The 25,942-nt window shown below is 38.7% G+C and overlaps 1 protein-coding gene across 7 annotated transcripts in view; it reads left to right on the top strand.

The window, feature by feature from the left end:
* The window catches only part of FRMPD4 (FERM and PDZ domain containing 4), a 775,708-nt gene that overhangs the window by 693,285 nt on the left and 56,481 nt on the right, over positions 1 to 25,942 (top strand). For 5 of the 7 annotated variants that reach the window (XM_043995167.1, XM_043995168.1, XM_043995170.1 and 2 more), the window contains one exon: positions 23,153 to 23,257. The exons of the other annotated variants lie outside the window; for them this stretch is intronic. In XM_043995167.1, the coding sequence (XP_043851102.1) occupies positions 23,153 to 23,257 (105 nt within the window). The remainder of the gene's footprint in view (positions 1 to 23,152; positions 23,258 to 25,942) is intronic. 7 annotated transcript variants of the gene reach the window in all.

The raw sequence follows: 25,942 nt of genomic DNA, 5'->3' as shown, positions 1-25,942 counted from the left end.
ACCAAATAAAATGAAGTAAATAAATACAGGGCAATCAGGGAGGGAAAGCACTAACAGAGTTAAAAAGGAAAGGTTCACATAAAAAGTGGTGCTTGCACTGGATCTTGAAGGAAGAGTGGGATTCTGCAAGGCAGAGGTAGGAGGGAATGCATTTCAGGCATGAAGCAGTCCAGTGGAAAGACACAGAAATAAGAGGTAGAATGCAATGTGTCAACAATAGCTAGATCAGTTTAGTTGGATTATACAGTGTGGGAAGTAGGAGTCATGTATGTACAGGTAGAAAAAAAGCTGGAAAGTTAGTTTGGGAACAGGTTGTGTTATAGACATACATAAATACATTAATAAATAAGGGAAGGAATGAACAAATGAAAGAAGGAAGGAAGGAAGGAAGAAGCAAGGAAGGAGGGAAGGAAAGACCTTAAAAGCCAAACGGGAATATATATTTTCTCCTAGAGGCAATAGAGAGCTACTATAATTTATTGAGCAGAGGAGTTACAGGATCAAAGCTACGCTTAAGGAAAATTACTTTGGCAGCTATATGGAAGATGGACTAGAGTTGGGAGAGACCCGAGAGAAAGAAACTAGTTAGTAGGCCCTTGAAATAATAATAAGAGCTAACATTTATATGGTACTTACTATGTTCTGGGCCCTGTGCTAAGCACTTTTCATGTATTATTTCATTTGATCCTCATTACTACTCTGGAAGGTAGGTGTCATTATTATCCCCATTTTACAGATGAAGAAACTAAGTCAGACAGCAGTTAAATAGCATGCCTAGGGTTACATAGCCAGTAAGTGTCTGAGACTGAGTTTGAACTCAGATCTTTTTTAGTCTTGGCCTAGCACTCTACCCACAATGTCACCTAGCTGCCTTATCAGGCTAGGTAAGAGGTAATGAAAGCCTAGACTAAAGTAATAGCTGTGTAAATGGAGAGGAATGTGGTATGAGATATGTTGTATGGATAAAAATGGAAAGATCTGGCAATTGCTTAGATATGTGGGGTGAGAGAGAGTAGTCAATCAAAACTCCCAAGCTTCAGGTTAACAACGGTACCAGAAGGCAGGTGCTTCCAGCTACTGAGGCACTGAAGATCAAAATCTTCTCCCCTATCCCATGTTCTACATGCATATCTTCTCAGTGTCTCAGTACAATTCCTAGACAGAACTCTCTACTTCCTATACTGGTGTTTGGCATGTCAATGATGGAAGATGATGCAATTGTCCCCACACTGATGTTCACTCATCACAGCACCCTGGAGGAAAGGGCTTCTCGACAACTGATTCTTCCTCCATCTTAGAGACTACAAATTCCCAACTCCTACTCCCCTTATCCATGTGAGTTACCATCTTCTGAGGCAAAAATCCCTTCTCCCTTCTCTCTCTACCCATAATTTTATCTCTACTACCCACCTCAGTCCTATTGCTCTGTAGTCTGTATCCATCTCTGCTCTTCCGTTTTATGGTATCTCCTGAAACTTCTGCTCTAGAGTTAACAGACTCCCCTTTAGCCAAGGTCTGAATTTCCCACTCCTTTTATTCTTGTGTTCACAGGAATCTGCGCCCCACACCCACCCCAACAATCCCTGCATCCTTGACTACTCTCTCTAGTACCGGATGCTCCACCTCTCACACCTGCCTAAATACTGAATGGGGAGGAAGAGTAAATACATTCCTTCCTCACTGTCCCTTCCCTCCCATGCCTTTGCTATCTTTACTCAGCATCTTCTCATCCTCCATCTGACTCTATTACTCCATATCTATCATTTGATTCTTCTGTATTACCTGTTCCAGACATCTGTCATAATCGTCCACCTGCTGCCAAGTCACTCTCCTTCCTTCCTCAAGGAGTTAAGTGCCTGGTTCACAGTCTTCCTCTCAACCCCAATCTCAGTCTGTCCCTCTGTCTGTCTCTCTGTCTTTCTCTGTCTCTCTCTGTCTCTCTATCTATTTTTCTGTCTCTATCTCTCTATGTCGGTGTCTCTCTCTCTCTCTCTCTCTCTCTCTCTCTCTCTCTCTCTCTCTCTCTCTCTCTCTCTCTCTCTCTCCACATGTTGTACCCCATCCCACCCCCAATAGAATATAAGTTTCTTGAGGACCAAAAACTCACTTCCTTTTTCTCCTATATCTCAACCACCTGGCACAGAGTTGGTACTCAGTGAATGTTTGTACAATTAAGAGGAATATGAATCATAGCTAAGCTTTTGCAAAGATCGCATGATTTCTTTTTTTTAAAGTTATATAGTTCCATTTTTCATTTTCACAACTCTGAGGCAGCCACATTTTAATTATTTTCTGATGTCTAAAACATTTCTATGGCACCAGTCTAAATACATTCTAATGAGAAAGATATCGAGCACTTCCAGTTCTTGATAGAACTTAAAATCTGCCTTTTATTTGGTCGAATGATCCTTTAAATCCAATGGAAACATGAAATCATTACCATCCTGTTTCATCCTTGCTAACACTGGAAAACCTACTTAACAAAAATACGATGTTTCATCCGCTGACTTCAGTGAGAGAATTGGGAGAAAAGGCAAGTCATTTGATTCATGATATGGAAAAAAAAAAAAAAAACCCTGCACTTAGAGTCAGGATGAACTGTATTCGAATTGTGGCTCTTACAATTATTAGTTGTATGACCCTGAACAAAGCATTCATTTTTTAAGCTTCAGCTTCTTCATCTATAAAGTGAGGGTAATAATACTCCTACTACCTACATGACAGAATGATTGCTAGGAAACAGTTTTGTAAACCTTAAAGTTCCATTTAAATGTGAATGATGATAATCATGACCATGATCCTTTGAGAATTTCTCATTGTTCATTAGAAACCTTCCTCTCCCCTCAAACTACATGTTTCTCTAATCCATGTGTCTTCTTCCTTTAAGGAAAGGCTTTCTACTTTTCTCCATTTAGCCAAGTTCTTCCAGTATCTTAAGGTCAAGCCCAAACCCAGCCTTCCCAGCATAGTGTAGTAAAGAACACAAAATTCTGAGTCAATGAATATCTGACTGATATTTACTACCCACGTGACAAGGCAAATTAACTTAACTTCTCTGCATCTGATTTTCTTCCTTTGAAAAATGATGGGGTTGAACTAAACAATCTACTCTAATTCTATATTAATGTAATAATCCCTATAAAGCATGGAACACACACACACAGACACACATCCCTCCAGCTCATAGTAATCTTCCCTATTCTGAATTCATTGTGTTGGGGCAGCTAGGTGGCGCAGTGGATAAAGCACTGGCCTTGGATTCAGGAGGACCTGATTTCAAATCCAGCCTCAGACACTTGACACTAGCTGTGTGATCCTGGGCGAGTCACTTAACCCTCATTGTCCCACAAAAAAAAAAAAAAAAGATAATCAGGGGATTCATTGCGTTGTTGTTGTTCAGTCATTTCAGTTGTGTCCCCATTTGAGGTTTTCTTGGAAAAGTTACTGGAGTGGTTTGCCATTTCCTTCTCCAGCTCATTTTACAGGTGAGGAAACTGAGGCAAACAAGGTTAAGTGCTTTTTCCCAGGGTCACATAGCTAGCAAGTGTCTGAGGCCAGATATGTACTCAGAAAGATGAGTCTTTCTCACTCCAGGCCTGGCACTGTATTAACTATGTACTACCTGGCTGCCCAGTAGAATTCACTGTATTTAATTGTCGCTTCAGCTTAGCACTTAGATTTCTTATATGCGTTCCATTTGTTATTTAGCTCTTGTATTGCCACCTAACTTTTTTTTTTGCACCACCTAGCTGTGCCCCAACCACCTAACTTTTCAAGAGTATATCTTAACTCCTCAATTACATTATAAACTGTATCCATTCTCCAAGCCTGTTTAAGCCCCACTGTTGTCCTCCACTACTCCTGCCTGTCAATGGATTATTGCAGGTGGAAATAATGGAGCTGGTCCTGATTTATTCCATTACAGATTTACCTAGTTTTATATAATCTTAACCAGCTCCTCACTGCTGTCCTACAGTTCTTTTAATCACCACTTACTGAGCTTTCTTCAGGGTTTGGGTTAGGGTTCTTCAGGGTGACTGTATCTACAATGACTAATCCCTAGGTCACCTCTTCTCTCCTCAAGTCCACAGCTCTATCAACCTATGCCTATCTTTTATCACTCTTACTTTATACTTTACTGAAAGTGAGGCCATGGGGCAGCTAGGTGGCGCAGTGAGTAAAGCATTAGCCCTGAATTCAGGAGAACCTGAGTTCAAAAGTGGCCTCAGACACTTGACACTTACCAGCTGTGTGACCCTGGGCAAGTCACTTAACCCTCATTGCCCCGCCGCCAAAAAAAAAAAAAAAGAAGAAGAAGAAGAAGAAGAGGCCATGTGAGGTGAGTTCCCTCATCTCTCATCTTCCACACTTCAAAACCTTTTTCCCTCAAATCTCAGAGGACAAGGTAGCTGTCATTGATAATAATATTAACTGTAATGGCATAGCCATTTTATAACTTATAAAGAACTTCTTGAACATTATCTCATATGATCATTATATAAATTCACCCACTTGTGGCCTCAGTCCCAGCCTGTCCTCCAGGACCTTGCTCCATTGATCTGCCTCCATCTTCCTCTCATCTTTAGTCTTTCTTGAATTACTGGTTCTTTTTCTTTGCCTACAACCATGCTCAGGTCTCTCCATCCTAAAATAAGTGGGGGAAATCTTTCCCTTGACCCTGCTACTCCCTCAAGTTATTCTCTCTTTCTATATGCTGAATGACAAATTTCTAGGGAGAGGAGTCTACAATCTGTGTCACCACTTCCTACTTTATCTTTGCAATCCATTTCTCAGCTCTCTGAAATCATTCTACTGTCCCCCCTGTTTTCTTGCGAGAGTTCTCTCCAAAGGGCGCTTTTGTAGTTATCGTTTTCAGTCATGTCAGACTCTGTGACCCCATTTGGTGTTTTCTTGGCAAAGATACTGGAGTGGTTTGCCATTTCCTTCTCCAGCTCATTTTACAGATGAGGAAACTGAGGCCAGCGGGGTTAAGTGACTTGCCCAGGGTCACACAGGTAGTAAGTGTCTGAGGCCAGATTTAAACTCATGAAGATGAGTCTTGCTGACTCCAGGACCAATACTCCAACTACTACACCACCTAGCTGCCACCAAAGGAGCACAGTGACTGCCTCCTAGTGATTGCTAAATCTAGTGGCCTCTTCTCAGTCCTCACCCTCCTTGGCTTGTATTAAATACCATCCACCAGAACTTCCTTCTTTTTTTCCTTTTTCTTTTTTTCTTTCTTTCTTTCTTTCTTTCTTTCTTTCTTTCTTTCTTTTTTTTTTTTTTTGGTGGGGCAATGAAGATGAAGTGACTTGCCCAAGGTCACACAGCTAATAAGTGTCAAGTGTCTGAGGTAGTATTTGAAGTCAGGTCCTCCCGAATCCAGGGCAGGTGCTTTATTCACTGTGCTACCTACCTGCCCCCACAACTTCCTGCTTAATATCTTCTCCTCCCTTTATCTTCTATGTGATAATTCTGTTCTCAGGCTCTTAGGAACTCCACACCATTAAAAAAAAAAAACAGATATTGCGAAAATTATGCTTCCTCTTGCAAGTCAATATACTCCATTCTGGATTTCCCCTTCTTATTTGCCTACTTTATTGTGTCAATATCACTCTTGTGAGGTCTGCCAATGAAAGCTCTCAAAGAGTGGAATGTGCTGACTCACTAGAGATTATTAATCAAAGGCTGGATGATGGCCACCTATAGAGCATATTGTGGGAAGTTTCTTGTAAATAATAATAACTGGTGTTTATATGGTGCTATAAGGTTTGCAAAACACTTTATAAGCATTCTCTCATTTGACCCTTACAACAACCCTCAGGGAGATAGATGCTATTATTACCCTATTTTTCAGATGAGGAAACTGAGGCTGATAGCAGTTAAGCGACTTTCCCAAGCTCACAAAGCCAAAAAGTATCATTAGGTGGATTTGAACTCGGATATTCCTCACTCTAGGCCCAGAGCTCTAGCCTTTACACCACATAGCAGTTCAGGTAAGAGCTAACCTAGACAGATATACTCTAAGGTCTCTTCTGACTCTGAGAATCCTTAATTCTGTCCTACTGCCATACCACAGTTTCTATTATTATCATCTACATTGTACACAGTTTTAGTTCTGTGATTGAAACATTTATTTGTAATGCTATTAATATATACATATATATTAAATGTTTTCACTTTATGCACGAATAAAGCAGTTTACTATTTAATTCACTAAATTATTCCTACTCCTGATGCTGGGTTGCATTTGTTTGTTAAACAACATAGTCGAGATTCCAGGGTTCATAGACAGAAACAGATGATCCAGTGGACTGAAAGTCAATAAATTCTACTTTTATTACTGATAATAAAAATTAGCATTTTAATTACTTTTACAACTTGCTGCCCAGCATTTTTTATGTTTGCTTTCCTCTGCATAATATTGCCAAATAAAGAGATGGACTCATGTTGGAAACTCTTTTGCCAAATCCAATATGTAGGTCTGTGCATACGCTACCATTTCATGGTATGGTATGGATATAGAATGAGTCCACAAATAACTGGGAGGATCACAGAGAGGGTCACACGATGGCAGATGGAGTTATTTAAGTGTAGTAGTTCCCAGATAGCTGCCTTTACTTGTAGATGATACCATATATTTTGGGTTTTGCTTGTCTCTTTCCAAAATTCCATTTTTTTTGCCCTTTGTATTTTTCCTTTTCAAATTATAGACATTCCATTCATTCTATGAATAGTAATGTCACTGTGAGAGATATCAAATTCACAGTGCCTGGCACATAGTAGGCACTTAATAAATGTTTATTGACTGACTGGTCCCTGAACTCAAGGAACTTACAATCAAAATGGGAAATTCGCTCCTTTTTTTAGATGAATTTTTGCATTTTATCTCTGTAATGTTCTTTTTTCCCTCTCAGACTTTTATTATCTATTCCCATAGCAGTCTCATTCATTTCATAAGCATTAATTAAGTGCCTACTGTGTCCCATGCATCAGGGGGTACAAATACAAAAAGAAAATAGCCCCTGTGCTCATAAACCTTACATACTAATAAACAGGTAATGTAGGTGGTTCCAGAGATACACCATGGGACCAGGAATCAGGAAGACTGCCTGAATTCAGATCCAGTCTTTAGTCAGTAGCTGTGTGACCTTGGGCAAGTCCCTTAATTTCTGTTTTCCTCAGTTTTCTCAACTGTAAAAGAGGAATAATAATAATAACACCACCTACCTCTGTCATTGTGAGGATCAAACGAAATAATGTTTACAAAGTGCTTAGCATAGCACCTGGCATGTGGTGAGCATTTAATAAATGATTGTTTCCTTCCTTTTACTGGTGGGATAAATCAGTTTCAGTTCGGATAGGGCCAATTCTCTGATCTTTCTATGTTCAAGACACTGGGTATGGAGGTTTGTGTTAGGGATTTCTCAGACTCCTTGTTTTAAGAAAATGTAATGCTAAGAGATTTTAACTCCTAAAAATGGTAATGGGTTTCCATCTCTATCTTTGGGTATTGTTACTTGCAGATTACTAGTGCCTGCAGCTTCCTACATCAGTAGTCACTAATTGGGCACTGAGGACATTCAGAGCCTCTGAAAATGGAAATGCTGGAGAAGACACAAACTTTTAATAAGACACAATCTCTCTCCCTCACGGAACCTGTAACCTAGGAGGAAGATATGCTACATAAGCAAATGAATATAATATAAAATGATATGTGATAAGTACACAAGAGAGGTGGAGGTTGAAGAGGGGGCATGGATGAGGAAATCATTACTGGCAGGGGAGATCAGGAATTCATGGAGCAGATGAATTAAAGGATGGATAGGACTTTCACAAGAAGAGAGAAAGGATAAGGTAATCCAAGAACACGAAATATTGTGGCCATCAGCATAGAGGAAAGATCTTTGACAGCTGCCAAGAATACATTCATCCCCCATGCTGCAAAATGAGTGCTATATTCTTGTCCAACAAGAATGCAAATAAGAGATAAAAACAGGGAAAATTGAGACACTGTTAACATGATCCACCACATGTGCCCACCAGTTTCCCCTACTTCTGAGATAAGCCAAATTTTACCTCTCTTTGCAGAGGAGGAAACAGATGCGATGAGCCTGGGCCAACCATACTAAAAACAGTCTTTCAAATCCTTTCCATTCATTCCTCTATTCAAGATGCATTTATTGAACACATCAAATTCATGGCACTAGATTGGGACTATGGGGAATAGTGAGAAATTAAAGAAAACAGTCCCTAACTCCAGACTATCTGGGTTGAGAGAGAAAATATACATGCACATAATTCATATGAGATGAATCCTTATACTTCTTAACTCATGTATCTTCTTTTTCCATTTTTGCATTTAGCACAGTTGAAATGTTTTCTTTTCTCTAGATAATAGCTCACGATAGATGGCTGAAACTATTATCACCATCAAATATTTATTGAACAACATCAGGGTGCATGACATTGTACGAGGCACTGTTTTGAATAGCAAATCCAGGAATTCATTAATACTGTTCTCAAGTGGTAGGTTAGAAAAGACCTTTCATTTCTTTCTTTCTTTTTTTTTCTTTTTCTTTTTTTTTTTAATCTCCTACCTTTCTTGTTCTACACTTCAGCATCTAATCTCCTGGCTTTCTCTACTGTCAGCAGAAATGGCAAAAGAGAATCTGCTCTTTAAATATATGTACACACATATATAGAGGAGCAGACACTTGGGTATTTTATTTCCTATTTTCCTATTTTTCATTTGGCCTGAGATTATATTGTCTCTACCATCTAGTCTCTGATCCTGTTGCCTCCAGTTCCATCTTTTCCATAGTTCCCAAGATCTTCTTCCCAATCCCTAATACTAAGTATAGAAGGAGAGTCCACTAAAGAAACAAAAAACCTAGCCTAGTTACCTGAATTTATTGAAAAATGTAAAAGAAAACCTATGCTGTTCTTATTAAATACTAATCACCCTTTGTTAAAATGATATTGCCAAGGGGCAGCTAGGTGGCGCAGTAGATAAAGCACTGGCCTTGGATTCAGGAGTACCTGAGTTCAAATCCAGCCTCAGACACTTGACACTTAACTAGCTGTGTGACCCTGGGCAAGTCACTTAACCCTCATTGCCCTGCAAAAATTTTTTAAAAAAATGATATTGCCAAAATAAAGAGATGCTAGATAATAAAGTCTAAGGACCCAGAATTAGATGGAGGAAAGACCAGTCAATTACGGAAAAGTCTGAATTATAGAATTTTTAATAAATACATGGTTACTACTTTTAAATACTCAGATAAATGTCAAGAGCTAAAAAATGTACTGTCAAATAGAGATCCCATATGGCCTTTTTAATGAATAGACAAGACAATTAAAATTAATACTATTACTCATTTACACTATAGCCAATGTGTTGAAGCACATTTGATCTTAAAAACTTGTATCTTTCCTTTATGACATTGGTTATCCTTTTAATTTGCTCATCAGATCCCCTCTGGGATGTTTACTAGCTGTGTAACCATGAGCAAGCCATTCATACCTGGTCCTCTCTTCCCTCATCAATAAAATTATGGGTTTGGATAAGATAGATGGCCTCTGAGGCCCTTCCAGTTATAATCTCTGTTCTTCACAGATCATATCCAAGTGACTTTTATGCTACCCCAGGTGACATTTTTTACAAAGTCATTATTAGTGAAGTCCAAATTAAAGAGGTTCTGGGGGCAGCTAGGTGGCATAGTGGATAGAGCACTGGCCCTGGATTCAGGAGGACCTGAGTTCAAATCCGGCCTCAGACACTTGACACTTACTAGCTGTGTGACCCTGGGCAAGTCACTTAACCCCCATTGCCCTGCCAAAAAAAAAAAAAAGAGGTTCTGAAGTAAATTATGGGTCTTCTCTTCAGTGTCAAAGCATTTCATGACCACCCAGTCCCATAGCTTCTTCCTCCTGGTTCTCTCAGGCTGTAGTGCACACTGACTTCCATGGATATCTGCCATTTATCACCATATCATCATCCATATCCTTCACTAAGTACTTTGTGTGATAGTACTGCATGCCAAGTTAGAATGAGGTACTTTTTAGGATAAAGTCATAAAATGCTTTGGAAGAACTCAATCAGTGACTTTTTTATTTTGCAACAAACATTTATTTTATTTTTTCCAGTTACATGTAAGGGTAGTTTTCAACATTCATTTTCATAAGATTTAGAGTTCCAAATTTTTCTCCCTCCCTCCCTCCCTTTCCTCCCCCATCCACAAGATCACAACCAGGTTATATATGTACAATCTACAAGTGCTCTTTTTATCAGTTCTTTCTATGGGGGTGCATAGTACGCTTCCTCATTAGTTCCTTGGTATTGTCTTGGATCATTGCATTGCTGAGAGTAGTTAAATCATTCACAATTACTCATTGAACAATACTGCTGTCACTACGCACAATGTCCTCCCAGCTCTGCTCACTTCACTATACATCAGTTCATGAGTCTTTCTAGGTTTTTCTGGGATCATCCTGTTTGTCATTTCCTGTAGCACAAGACTATTCCACCATAATCATATGCCACAGCTTCTTCAGTCATTCCTCAATTAATGGACATTACCTTGATTCTCAATTCTTAGCCACCACAAAGAGTTGCTATAAATATTTTTTGTACAATTTTCCCCCTTTTTCATGATTACTATTGGTAACTGTTTCCCTTCAATTCTATTCCCTTCCCCATGATATTTATTCTATTTTCCATCTTCTTTCATCCTATCCATCTTCAAAAGGGATTTGCTTCTGTCTGTCCCCACCCCCAATCTGCCCTTCCTTCTTTTGCCCCTCTCTCTTTATCCCCTTCCCCTCCTATTTTCTTGCAGGGTTAAAGAGATTACTCCACTCAATTGAGTGTGTATGTTATTCCCTCCTTGAGCCAATTCTAATGAGATTGAGGTCTTTGAGTCAATTCTGATGAGTGTTAGGCTCATTTACTGCCCAGATTAAATAGATTACTCCACCCAGTTGGGTGTGTGTGTGTGTTAGTCCCTCCTTGAGGCAACTCTGATGAGTTTAAGGTCTTTGAGCCTTTTCTGATGAGTGTAAAATTCATTTACTGCCCTGTTCCTCCCCCATCTCTTCCCCCACTCCATAAGCCTTTCCCTGTTTCTTTCATGTAGGATTTCAGCTCTGCCCTTAACCCTCCCCCCAGTGCATTCCCCTCACCCCTTACTTTAACCCTGAAGATGTCATCATGGGGCAGCTAGGTGACACAGTGGACAAAGCATCCACCCTGGACCCAAGGGGATCCCAGCCAAAACCCGTCCTCAGACACAAGACAGTTACCCACTGCATGACCCCAGGTATGTCCCCCAACTCCAATTTTTTATGGTTCTCTATGGTCTTGTGTTTGAAAGTCATATTTGCCATTCAGTTCAGGTCTTTTCATCACAAATAACTGAAAGTCCTCTTTTTTCATTAAAGTCCCATTTTTCCTCTGAAAGATTATGATCAGTTTTTCTGGGTAGGTGATTCTTGGTTGTAATCCCATTTCCTTTGCCCTTTGGAATATCATATTCCATGCCCTCTGGTCCTTTAATGTAGAAGCTGCTAGATCTTGTGCTACCCTGACTGGGGCTCCACAGTACTTGAATTCTTTCTTTTTGGCAGCTTGTAATATTTTTTCCTTGACCTGAGAGCTCTGGAATTTGGCTATAATATTCCTATTTTTCCTTTGGGGATCTCTTTCTGGAGGTGATCGGTAGATTCTTTCAATTTCTATTTTAGCTTCTGCTTCTAGAATTTCAGGGCAATTTTCCCTGAGAATATCTTGGAAGATGATGTCTAAGCTCTTTCCTTGATCGTGGTTTTCAGGTATACCAATAATTTTCAAAGTATCTCTCCTGAACCTATTTTCCAGGTCAGCAGTTTTTCCCAGAAGATATTTCACATTGCCCTCTATATTTTTATTCATTTGGATTTGCTTTATTGTGTCTTGGTTTTTCATAAACTCGCTGGCTTCCATTTCTTCAATCCGAATTCTTAGGCAATTGTTTTCCCCAGAGAGCTTTTCCATTTGGCTTTTCAAGCTGTTGACTTTTTTCTCATGTCTTTCCTGCATCACCCTCATTTCTCTTTCCTTTTTTTCCTCTACCTCTCTAACTTTATCTTCAAAGTCCTTTTTGAGAACCTCTATGGCCTGAGACCAATTCGTATTTTTCTTGGAAGCTTTAGATATAGGGGCCCTGATGTTGACATCTTCCTCTGAGGGTGCACCTCGATCCTCCTTGTCACTAAAGAAACTTTCTATGGTCCTCACCTTTCTCTGTCTGTTCATCTTGTCTTTCTTTTACTTGACTTTTAGCTCCTTAAAGTGGGGCACTGTTTCCAAGCTACAGTATCCCAAGCTTCAGAAGTCCCAGTTGGTATGATTTAAGGAGGATCAGGTTCTTCACTCACCTAACCTGTTCCCTGGTCTGTAGATGACCCCAGACCAACTTGCTAATCAACCAGCTTTGTGTGTTGTGTCAGTTTTGACAAGCCTGTGGCCCTCCCCCACCTGGGCCACTGCTACTCAAGCCTACCTCCTGGTTCTCAACAGGGATATAATATCCAAGTTCTGCCTTAGCACCAGCATAGACCCCTGTAGTCTCCCCCTGCCAAGGGCTCAGCCCACTTACCAGACTGTGAGCTTAGTTCCAGATGACACTGGTGTTTCAGCTGATTCAGAGGCTCTAGGGGTCTCCTTCTCTGGTGAGGCCTTCCTGGGACTGGATCTGTGTCAGGGTGACTGTGGGGTTGGGCTCCACTCCTGTCTCAGCACAGCAGCTCCCTCCCTCTGACCTTCCAAGCCATTCTTGGATAGAAGATGATTTCAGCACATTCTTCTGTGGGTTTTGCTGCTCCAGGCATTGTCCTATGACATTATTTGGATGTTTTTTGGAGCAATCATGTCATGAGTTCAAGAGTTCGCTGCCTTTCCTCTGCCATCTTGGCTCTGCCCAGGAAGTCCAATCAGTTACTTTTTTTCAAGATATTTATAATCCAGGATTAACTAATTATCTTGAAAATAGGAACTTTGGGTGTTAAGATCCTTCAGAGGCAGTTATGATTGATTAAAAGAGAGGAAGGGTGAAGAAAAGAGAAGTACTTAAAGGGAAATAAAACACTACTAGAGGTGTGCACACTGACAATAGCAGGGAACAGATGGAATAACCCTGGAATTATTTCTCTCACAATGGTACTAAAAATCTCAATACTCCTCAAAACATCACTGTATTATAGTCCCTGTGCCATAACTTATGTATATGATAGTGACAAATTAATGATAATGAGAGCTAACTTACGTAGCTCTTACAATGTGCCAGGCACCGTGCTAAGCACTTTACAATTATAATCTCATTTGATAGTCACAACAGCCCTCAGATATAGGTGATATTATTATCCCCATTTTGCAGATAAGGAGATTGAGGCTAAAAGAGGTTAAGTGACTTACACAGTGTCAAACAGCTAGTAAGAGTCTGAGGCCATATTTAAACTTAGGGAGATGAGCCTTCTGACTCAAGGCCCAGTTCTCTATCTATTGCACCATCAAGAAAAAATTGTTATGTTGAGTATACTTTTAGTAAGTCAGTGAAATATGTAATGCATTTTAGGAAGATTCCCCTTTTTCTTTTTTTAAGAAGTTAAAACTGCCTTTAAGGTTTGGGTATTTAAAGGAATAAACTTCAATTATCAGTTCACCTATGTGCTCATCTCCTAATGATGATGGATGGACAGCTAGGTAGCACAGAGGCTAGAGCTCTGGCCTTGGAGTCAGGAAGACATGAGTTTACATCCAGCATCAGACATTTGACACTTGCTAGCTGTGTGACTCTGGGCAAGTCACTTAACCATGATTGCCGCAAACATTCGGGGCCATCTCTAGTCATCCTGATTTATATCTTGCCACTGGACACAGATGTCTCTGGAGGAGAGAGTGAGGCTGGTGACTTTGCCCAGCCCTGCCTCACTTAAATCCAATTCACTGTCATGGTCCTCTTCAAGAAAGAAGGACAAACAACAATAATGAAGATGGATAAGTGAGATGTTCTGTCTCAAAATAGCTCATCTAATGTCATTCAATACAGACACAAATGATTCACTTTATGATAAACCCATTGTGTCAATGTAAATACCACCTGCTTCAATTCATTAAGGGAGAATAATGTTTTCCCTTCAGCTAAAAGATGGCATTTCAAAAGCAAATTAGACCTTCCCTATATTATTTCTTTGTTAATCATTACTTATCATGGGCCATAAATAAGAAGACAGATGAGGCTACTACAACCTATGGGTTTGTTTGATTTTTCTTTGCAATAGAATTTTCTTAGTCATTTAAAAAACTTGTCAAGAGAAGTTGTTTGGGTTTTTGTTTGTTTGTTTCTGAAAAACAACCTCTCAGAATATAGTTTCTGTTCCAGTGCTTTAGGACAGAGAGCTTCTGTCTCTGAGGATTAATATTCTGTACATTTCTCTAAGTGTTAAGCTCATTACAAAAAGAATGAGAAATTAATTACTGGAATATGGTAATATTTAAACCAAAGATTCCAAACAGAACCCCTAAAAATGAACCCTGGAGAAATAAGAATAATTATAGTTTCATTAGTCTACCTGTACTGAATTGAGGTGTAAATAGTTGATTTCTCTGCTTCCTCCCATTTGCTATGGGAATATATGAATATATAATATATGATATATGAATATATGAAGAATACAGTAAACTGGAAGTGTATAATTCTGTGTCTATAATAATATAAATCACTAGGTTTCTTGTATTCTATTGTCCCAAACTAGAAAATTATTTTAGACATGAATTTCTATAATTAACAGTCATATCTTTTAAAAATATATTGGGGAAGTATATCATGATTACTGTTATTGATGAAAAACTCTTATTGATCACCACAGTGTTTTACTTGCTCTGTGGAATCACAGACTTTTTTTTTTTTTTTAGGGCAATGGGGGTTAAGTGACTTGCCCATGGTCACACAGCTAGTAAGTGTCAAGTGTTTGAGGTCAGATTTGAACTCAGGTACTCCTGAATCCAGGGCCTGTGCTCTATCCACTGCACCACTTAGCTGCCCCCCCCGGAATCACAGACTCTTAAAGTGAGAAGAAATATTCTAGATCATGTGGTTCTCCTGTTTATCTCATTTTTAGGGATTTCTTGCCTCTACTAAGCCAAAATTAGCTTCCCCATACCTACTGACCTTTGGTTCTGTTTCTGCCTAAACTTTCTGAAACCTAAGACTCCTTCATTATGATACCCCTTGAAAACTTTGAAAATGATTATCATGCCCTTCAGTGAAGTATTTTCTTCTGCAAGGTGATTGTTTTCTTCAATCATTTTTATAAATAATTTCTAGACCCCTTACCATCCTGACAACTCTTCCTTGAATAATAAATACACAGCCTAACCTGTCAATATACCTTTTAAAAATATAACAGGGACCCACATCAATTCACAATCCATCTGCCACTATTAACATTCACACCCAGGGTCTAGGTCTGTTAGCTTTTCCCCACACACTCTCTTTTCTCATGCAGAGACTCACAATGGAAACACCCAGATGTTTATATCTGTCAGGACATGCTCATCGCGCTTGCAAAAAATGTTCCACGGACATTAACATGGAATCCAGAGCCTAGAACCTCTCCAATCAGCTACATAGCCAAGGGTCCTCAGCTTCTGCCTGACCCTAGAAACACTTCTCCCTGCACCCAACATGAAATTGACTCCAAATACTCTGCTTGGAACATATTCCTCTAACTCCCTCTAAATTAGTGAATAATCTATGAAGATCTTCATTTGGACGTCCATCCTTCCTCATCCTCTCTGAATGTCCATGCATCTCCAAAAAGATGCACATTCACATACCTTTCCTTCTTCACACTAGTTCACCAATATTCATAATCATAATTATACCTAGCATTCATATGACACTTAAAAATTTGCAAAGCACTTTGCATAAATTACCTTATTTGATCCTCACAGCATCCATGATTTTATTTTCCCCGATTTACAGATGAAGAAACAGAGGTTAAGGGACTAACCCAAGGTCATATATAGGTAGTGTCTGAGACAGGATTTGAACTTGGGTTTTCTAGGCTTCAGGCCCAGCAACTTAGCTACAGCACCTATTCATACACACTAGCTCCAATCTCTCTCACATGTGTACCTTGTTCTGTTTTATTTCTTCAGCATCCACTCCACACTATCACAAATCCACCAAGACTGCTTCATTGATTCAATAATGACACCAATCTCCATAACAAGCACACACAGGCACCAGATCTCACAATCATAATCACCCCCATTGGGACAATTTCCTGTCTTATACCCAAGAGATAGTTTAAGATTGTACATGGCTGTACAAATTTCTGCATTTTTCCCACTTAGTTGTCTGCCTTCCCCAAAGATTATCTATCTTAATAGTTTGGTATCCAAAATGATATTTTAGCTATGATCTCACCAGCAAACTACAGTAAAACTATCACAATGCCATACACTGGTAAAGAGAAGTAGATCCAAAGTCAGAGGAGCTGGACTCATGTTCACAGGAACTGGACACATACAAGCCATGTGACCTTAAGCAAGTCTCTCTGGGCCTTCCTTTGTGTCCACAAAATGAGGGCGCTACTGTAGATGACCTCTGAGGTCCCTTCTAACTCTGAAACCAAAAACAGTTCCCTCATTCTGTGCCTCAGACTTGTATCGATGCACACAAAGTTTGCATTAGTCTATTAAGTAGCTATATCACACTATAAATTCATATTGAGCTTGCTACTAAAGCCTCTTATGCCTTTTCCCCCATGAACTATAATAGTAACTGACACTTATATGGTACTTTAAAGTTGTTTTGTATATTTATTGATGGCATTTGGTTTTTACATCATCTTTATTTCCCAATATATCCTTTCCCCTTCCCCCAACCCAAGATCCATCTCTTATCATAAAGAATAAAAAAGAATGAGAAATCAAAATTCAGTCTAAAATAAATAAAAAGAAAAAAAAATTCAATCTAACCAACACATTAATCAAGTCTAACAAAACATGCCGTGTGCCACCTTTAGAGTTTCCCCAACTTTTTTAAAGAAAAGAGAGATACACATTCTCAAGTCTCTTTGATAGCCATCTTGGTCATTCTAATTGCACAATATCCCATTTTAATTGTTATTGTTGTACTTTACATTTCCACTGTTGTATTCATTATGGTATATTATTTTCCTGCTTTTGCTCATTTCCCTTTCTATTGGTTCATATAAATCTTCCTACAACTCCCTCTATTCTTCATAATCATAATTTCTTATGGCTTATAAATATTAACTTGTAATCATGAACTACAATCTGTTTAGCCATTCCCCAATCAATGGGTATCTACTTTGTTTCTAGTTCTTTACTACTTCAAAAAGTGCTACTATAAATATTTAGTGGATGTTGGTCCTTTCTATATGTCTTTATCTCCTTGATGTATATGCCTAGCAATGGGATCCCTGGGAATGGACATTTTAGTCCCCTTCTTGGCACAATTCCAAATTGCTTTCATCCAGTGCTTTCAAAAGGTTTCCAAAGCAATTTACATGACTTATCTCATTTGAACCTCAAAACCTACACCATGAAGTAGGTACTACCAGTGTTATTACCTCTATTTTACATGAGAAGAAATTGATACCCAACACAATAAAGTGACTTTCCCATTATCAAAAAGACAGCAAATGTCAGAGGTAGTATTTCAACCCAGGTCCTCCTGACTCCAAGCCCAACACTCTTTCTACCACATTACCCTTTTATTGAAATACTACCCCTTTCATGAATTGTCTATTATACTTCAGTATGGTTGTACTGACATCCTACCTTCCTGTTCGTGTTTTTTTTTTAACTCTTGATTTTGTCATCGAATGTATTAACTGTGTTTCCCAACTTCCTGTTTTCTTCATATTTCATTAGCAAGCCATCAGTGTCATCATCCAAATTGTAAATGAAAATTCTTAACAGATTTCCTATATATAGGTTTACATCTCTTAAATAAGGATCGCACTTCAGTTATAGTTATTCAACCAGATACATGTCCACCCAACTAGAGTATCATCTAGCCCCTAGCTTCTTAAACCATAGGTTGCAACCCCATAAGGGGTCACATAACTGAATGTGAGGGTCATGAGAAATTTGGCAACAGTAAAAGGTTATGCATACCTATTTTATATACCCAGGATTGCATGAAAATTTCTTAGGCAAAAAGGGGTCATGAGTGGAAAACGTTTAAGAAGCCATGACCTAGGGGCAGTGAGGTGGCGCAGTGGACAGAGCACTGGCCCTGGATTCAGGAGGACCTGAGTTCAAATCCAACCTCAGACACTTACTAGCTGTGTGACCCTGGGCAAGTCACTTAACCCCAATTGCCTCACACACACACACACAAAAAAAAGCCATGACCTAGCCTATATTTTCCCCTCTTGTTCACAATGATATCAATAAATAACTTGTCAAATACTATGCCAGAATCTAGGTACATTATATTTACAGGGTTTCCCTGGTCTATCAGTCTAGTAAGACTATACAAAGGTTCCATGAACCTGGGATCCATGAACTTATTATGGTGGTGGTGATGGTTTTTTTTTGTTTCATAACTGTTTTTCGTTTTTGGTTTTGGTTTTTTGGGGTTTTTTGCAGGGCAATGAGGGTCAAGTGACTTGCTCAGTGTCACACAGCTAGCAAGTGGTAAGTGTCCGAGGCTAGATTTGAACTCAGGTCCTCCTGAATCCAAGGCCAGTGCTTTATTCACTGTGCCACCTAGCTGCCCCCCATAACTATTTTTCAATATGTTTGGCTTACTATTTTTTTTTGGTGGCCAAGGGTCACACAGCTAGTAAGTGTCAAATGTCTGAGGCCAGATCTGAACTCAGGTCCTCCTGAATCCAGGGCCAGTGCTTTATCCACTGCACCACCTAGTAGTTTACTTAATACAGATCCATAGACTTTGCCATCTTGCCAAATGGATCCATGACCTAAAAGAAAGTTAAGAACCCTTGTTGTATCCACATCCAAAGAAAGAACTGATATTGATTGAACACAGGCTGAAGCATGCTATTTTTCACTCTTTCATTTTTTTCCTTTATTCAAGTTTTCTTGTACAAAATGACTAATATAGTAATGTTTTATATAATTGCACATGTATAACCCATATCTGCTTATCATTTCAAGGAGGGGGAGGGGAGGGAGAGAAGGAGGGATAAAAATGGGAACTCACAACTATAAATAAAAATGTTTATTATTAAACACATAATTTTTCTCATGTAATTGAGAAAATAATAAAATAACAATTAAATGTTAAAAAAAGAATCCTTGCTGTAAAGGAAATGGATGACTTGCTCTTCATTAACACAGGCTAGCTTTCTTTCTACATGCTCACAAACCATCCATATAAACTATCCTAGAGTTTTTCAGGAAAAGGAATCAAACTTACTTGTCCACAATTTTTGGAGTCCATTTTTGAAAGTCAGAGCACCAAATTTGAAAATCAGAGCACCAGATTTGAAAATCAGAGCACTATTCCCCACCCTCTGCCATCTCCAGGATTCTCCACAATTACTCAAAGATTACCAATAACAGTAGTTGAGCAATCATATTTATAAGCTCTTTTCATATCCTTGGATGTCATTCATCTGAGTCAGTTAAATCTAAGATCATATGCTCATAGGATCTTCCAGGATCCTAAATCAAACTCCTGGGCTCTTAACAGCATTAATTTCATTATGGCTCTTGGGGTTTCATTCCCTTGTTTTGCTGTTGTTGTTCAGTCATTTACCAACTCTTTGTGGCCCCTTTTGGGGTTATCTTGACAAAGATGCTTTGCCATTTCCTTTTCCAGCTCGTTTTACAGATGAGGAAACTGAGGTACACAAGGTAAGTGACTTGCCCAGGGTCACAGAGCTAGTAAGTGTCTGAGGCAAGATTTGAACTAAGAAAGATGAGTCTTTCTGACTCCAGGTTCAACACTCCATCGCCTGCACCACATGGCTGCCCGTTCTTCCCTCCTAACATGTTTATTCTAGTCTTTTCCATTTAGAGAACTTTCTTTTGATGCAGAATATGGAAACAAAATAGAAATTGAGTACTTCTGCTTTCTTCTTGTTATACATAAACATTACAACCTGCACTTTGTTGCCAAAAGGTACAAGGGGATCCCTGACCCTCCTCCCATCATTTTGCTATTTTTCTACCAGCAAGCCCAAATCTCTAGCTTGCTGATACTCCCCATCAGATTGAATCATTACCATTTTACTTTAATTTTCAAGATGTTTTATTCTCACCTAAGTGTGGGAAAGGGCAAAGCATCTTCCTTTAATTGTAGGATTATAGTTCCCAGTGCTGTATGGAACAATACTGGGAATTATACTTTTTTTTGCTCTACTCCATTCACATCTGACTTGTCTTTCAGATCTCTGCTCAGTCCTGCCCAAACCTTATAAATCATCTTCTTGATCTTCCAGCAGAGTCTTCAGAAGTTTCTCTCTCTTTTGGTAGCATCCAAAAAGTTCCTTCCAGTTCTCAACTTTCATTTCTTCCCTATCCTAACAACCCACACCCTAATTCCCATTTCAATCTTCTCAGGGGCATTCAAGGCCCTAAGTTTGAATAAATAGTAGGTTTAAATGGTTCATGTTAGTCAATTCAGAATGAATTTAGATTTCAAGAACTTGAGGCAATTAGGTGATGCAGTGAATAGAGCAATGGACCTAGTGTAAACAGGAACTGAATTCAAATCCAGCTTCAGATACTTAGTAGCAAGGTCACCTTGGATTTAATATCTGTTTCCTTTCATTTTCTCATCTGTAAAGATGAAGATAATAATAGCACTTACCTCTGAGATTATGGTTAGAACCAAATGAGATAAGCTATGTAATATATGCTTTGCCAACTTTAAAGCACTATATGCATGTTATTTATTATTATCACTGAATACCAGAGAACTAGTGTGAGGAAGGAAAGGTATATGAATGCGCATCTTTGAACATAAATGCAGTTTCATTGAGTGTTAGGGAAGATGGACATTCAGGTGAAGATCGCCATAGATTACTCCCTCATTTAGAGGAAGTGAGAGAAATGTTGTCCAAGTAGGAAATCAATCTACAAAATGGGGTTAGCAATAGTCTCTACATCCCAGAATTGTTGTGAGGATCAGATGAGATAATATCTATAAAGTGCTTAGCACAGTGTCTGACACACAGTAAGAGCTAAATAAATGCCTGCTGTTGCTGTTGTTGTTATCATTATCATTATCATTATTATTATTATTATTATTATTATTATTATTTAGATTGGCCAGCTCTTTAACAAATATTTCTTGCCCCTGGGGTAAAAGTCATGTTAGGCAAATTCTACCTGGCTCAAAAAATTAATTTACTGCTTTATTTTTCTACTACTTATTCCAAACATACTTTTTAAAAATGATTTTTATTTTTCTTAGAATTTTTTTCATAACCCTTGATTTTTCTTTTTCTTAGAATTTTTTTCATAACCCTTGATTTTTCTTTTTCTTAGAATTTTTTTCATAACCCTCATTTACACTATACTGAGTTTTATTGTGGGCCTTTGCCCCTCTTTTTTTCTCTCTTAGTTTTGTCACTCTTTCCTTGTTTGTATATGTTCTTATGAAATATGGTCTCATCAATGAGCTCCTTTTGCAACCACATTGGTCTCTTTTGATATAAAAAAAAAAATTTTGGTCATATTTTTGGGTCAACACCCATCTTCTGTCTTTGCATCTTAGCATAAGCCATCCCCCATGCATGGAGTGTACTCTGTCCTCATCTCTGTCCATCTCTTAGAGTACTCATCTTACTTTAAGGATGAACTCAGGTGCCATCTCATACATTAAGCCTTCCCTGATACATCATTAATGTTCTCTTCCTCCTCATATTTCTTTGTATTTACATGTATGTATGTATGTATGTATGTATGCATGTGTATGTGTATGTGTATGTGTATGTGTATGTGTATGTGTATGTGTATGTGTATGTGTATGTGTATGTGTATGTGTAGCATCCACCTTCCTCTTCTCTAACACCAGTAGAATGTGAGATCCTTTGTGGCACAGACTATTTGATATTGGTCCTAATACTCTCAAATTCCACAGTGTCTTTCTCATAGAAGAATTTAAGAAAATGTTGGTGGTATTTTGGTCTTTGAACCAAGATTACTTAGTGAATCAAACTGAGTAATCTCAGAACTAAAAGTAAGCATTCTTTCATTCTGCTCCCCTGGACCACTCTCCTTTTCAAAGTAGATTAATCCATTTTGTTTTTGAACATCAGAGAAAGAATACTCTCTCTGCATACGGTCTGTTTCTCAATAAAAGGACAAACATTTAAATGCGATGATTCATGAAGATAAGATTGGATGATATCATCTGAATTCTAGAGAGTTTGGGAAAAGCAGAGAGGGAACAAAATATCCAGCCAATTTTCAAATGGCTGTGATTTGGTTGATGACTATGAGCTAGGATTTACTCTCCACTGCTGTCCAGGCAGATCCTTGCCACCAACAATAGGCTGAGCCAAAAGGGTAAATACTGAGGAGTGAATACATGAATGCATCTGTACGTGCTTGTCCTACTCTATTCCCCAAACAGATGTAAATGATAGCTGAATTATCCATTGTTTTTAATTATCTATGCCTCTTTCCCCTCTATTCAAACAACTTATTCTCAGCTGGCTTTGTATAGGGATGGCATTAGACAATGCCATTATTTTCTCTTCACAGTTTGCTTGATAGGGCTATAATGAGAACAGGGCTTATGCACTCATGCAAACAGATACAGTTTAGAGCAGTCACTTTAAAAAAAAATACTTGGAAATGTGTCCGGTGACACAGAACATACCTTTTGGTATTTTTTGGTCCAGTGATCAAATAAAATTCTAATAGTTTATGCATATGAGAGTATGCTTCTGTATTCATTAGTGATTTTTTTTGCCATAGTTTGATTTAAATGATTATTTAAATTTAGTTCTTTAAATGGGCATGTGCCAAACCATACATTTTTAAGTAAAACGAGGAATTTATGAGAACAAGTAGAGAACCATTATGTCACAGGGAGGTATAGGTTCTGTTCCAAATTAATCTGATAAAAAAATGTTCTTTCCCTTCCAGTCTCCCAAGTCAGCATTTATTAGTGCTGCAAAAAAGGCAAGGTTGAAGTCCAATCCTGTTAAAGTACGTTTCTCAGAGGAGGTCATCATCAATGGCCAGGTTTCGGTGAGTTTAAAATTCTCTTCTTTGTGAGGCAGAGATTTGTTAAGGTCATGTGTATTCACTCAAATTTAATCTTTATGACTAGAATAATTAATCACTAATGGTCACTTGCTGATTATGCACTTAGATGGGTCTATTTTTAACCACAATTTCTTCTGCCCAATTTTTTAATGACTCCATACTAGATTATAAACTCCTTGAGAGTGGAGGACCATGTCTGCTATTTTCCCTAACACTGACAAAAAGCTTTATAACAATGGTAGATGCCCAATAAATATTTGTTGAGGGTAAGAGTTACTAACTAGGCCAAATTCAATCAAAATTATTCTGTATCTATTCCCAGGGTCTAAGATATAATCTACAAATCACTAAACCAGAAATAAAAAAGAATACATAAGTTCTTCATTCATGTTTTTGAACTAATATCAAACTACTTAGTATTAATTATGTATGTACACACACAAACACATGTGCATCTTTCTTCATCCTTTTCAACTGCTGAATTCCTATCCATTCCTTAAATCCCAGCTCAGGGGCCACTTCCTAAGTGACTTCCCCCTCCCCCTCCATGCTTCATGTAGTCCTTTGTTTTTGTATGTTTGTTTGTTTTGTGGGGCAATGAGGGTTAAGTGACTTGCCCAAAGTCACACAGCTAGTATGTGTCAAGTGTCCAAGGCAGTATTTGAACTCAGGTCCTCCTGAATCCGGGACTGGTGCTTTATCTATTGCTGCCCAAGTCCTTTGGGTTTTTTTTATATCCCTTAATGTACTTAGCATATGATATTTTGCATAAAAGTTAAATACTTATGTGTCTTATCCCAATTGGCCAATAATAGGTCTAAGCCTAAGACTCACTTGTTCCTTGTTTAGGTTTTAATGGCTCAGAATGAGCATAAATATCAATTATTTCTGTTCTGGCCAGAAACTCTGAAGGTCTTCCCCTCCCAGCTTGACTCTTTATGAAGGCAAACTGGGCCATCTTTTACCTCAATTCTTGCCTAACCTTTAATTACTGAAGGGGCACTGCCTCAGACAAACTGAGACCTGGAAAGACCTTTACTTAAAAACACCATGGTCTCCCACTCATCTCGCGCCATCGACAATCGTCATGACCTATGTCTTGCCACAGGACTCAGATGACTCTGGAGGAGAAAGTGAAGCTGATGATTTTGGACAGCTCTGGCTCACTGAAATATAATTCACTTGCAAGTCAAAACATCACCCTCCTGATGTCTTTGGTTCTCTTCAAGGAAGAAATATGAACAACAACAACAACAATAGGAAACTACAACAAGGGCAGGGACGGTATCTTGGGAGGCAGTGTCATATAGTAGATGGAGTGCTAAACCACAGGTTAGAAAACCTAGGGACGTATGATGGCCCTGTCACTTACAAGCTGTATAACTATCACTTTATCTTTCAGTTTACTCATCTGTAAAATGGGGGTAATGATTGTATAGCACCTACCTCCTACAGTTGTCTTGAAATTCAATTGTTAGATAAGCAAGCTTTCAAACTCTATATGAATATCAGTTATCATTATCATTTAAATTTTGTCTCCCCCAGCAACTAGCACAAGACTCTGCATAATAGTCAATGCTCATATTTGTTGAATGAATGAATTAATGAATAAATGTGATGTTTCATTTAATTTCTGACAAAAAAAATAACACAGGCTATTTTGAATTTTTTTAAACAAGGGGCAGCTAGGTGGCACACTGGATAAAATGCCGGCCCTGGATTCAGGAGGACCTGAGTTCAAATCCGACCTCAGACACTTGACACTTACTAGCTGTGTGACCCTGGGCAAGTCACTTAACCCTCATTGCCCCACAAAAAAATAAATAAATAAAATAACAACAGATATATTCACATTTTTGTCCCTTTTGAATTTATTTTGCTTGTAAAACTACACCAGAGAAGTTACTATGCAAACCACTTTTCCAAATTTGCCCTGCACTTCATTTATTTCAAGAGTCAATGAGTTCATTCACATGGATATTTCCACCATTATGGATCAAAACTTATTCATTTCTTAATAGATCTGGTTTCATAAGTTGCTTTGGGGGGCAGCTAGGTGGTACAGTGGATAAATCACTGGCTCTGGATTCAGGAGGACCTGAGTTCAAATCTGGCCTCAGACATTTGACACTTACTATCTGTGTGACCCTGGGCAAGTCATTTAACCCTCATTGCCCCACACACAAAAAATCAAAAAATATAAGTTGCCTTGGTCAGAAATCTTCAGAAGATCATGGAGTCATAGATTTAAATCCTGGAAGGAATCTTAGGGATTAGCTAAAATCTTGTATGATGACTACTTGTTTACATTTCATTTTCTCCTTTAGAATGTATGCCCCTAGGGGCAGCTAGGTGGCGCAGTGGATAAAGCACCAGCCCTGGATTCAGGAGTACCTGAGTTCAAATCCGGCCTCAGACACTTGACACTTACTAGCTGTGTGACCCTGGGCAAGTCACTTAACCCCCATGGCCCCGCAAAGAAAAAAAAAAAAGAATGTATGCCCCTTGAAATCAGGAACAGTGCATTTTGCTTTTCTTTACATCCCAGCACTTAGCAAAATGTCTGGCACATATTAAACATGTAAATGCTTGTTGAATTATCCAGCCCCTTCATTTAACAGATGAGGGAACTGAGGCACAGATAATATAAAGTGACCTGCCCAAGAT

Source organism: Dromiciops gliroides, chromosome 3 (assembly GCF_019393635.1).
Source record: "Dromiciops gliroides isolate mDroGli1 chromosome 3, mDroGli1.pri, whole genome shotgun sequence".
In the NCBI taxonomy this organism is placed as follows: Eukaryota; Metazoa; Chordata; class Mammalia; order Microbiotheria; family Microbiotheriidae; genus Dromiciops; species Dromiciops gliroides.
This window is presented reverse-complemented; position numbering and strand designations above follow the sequence as displayed.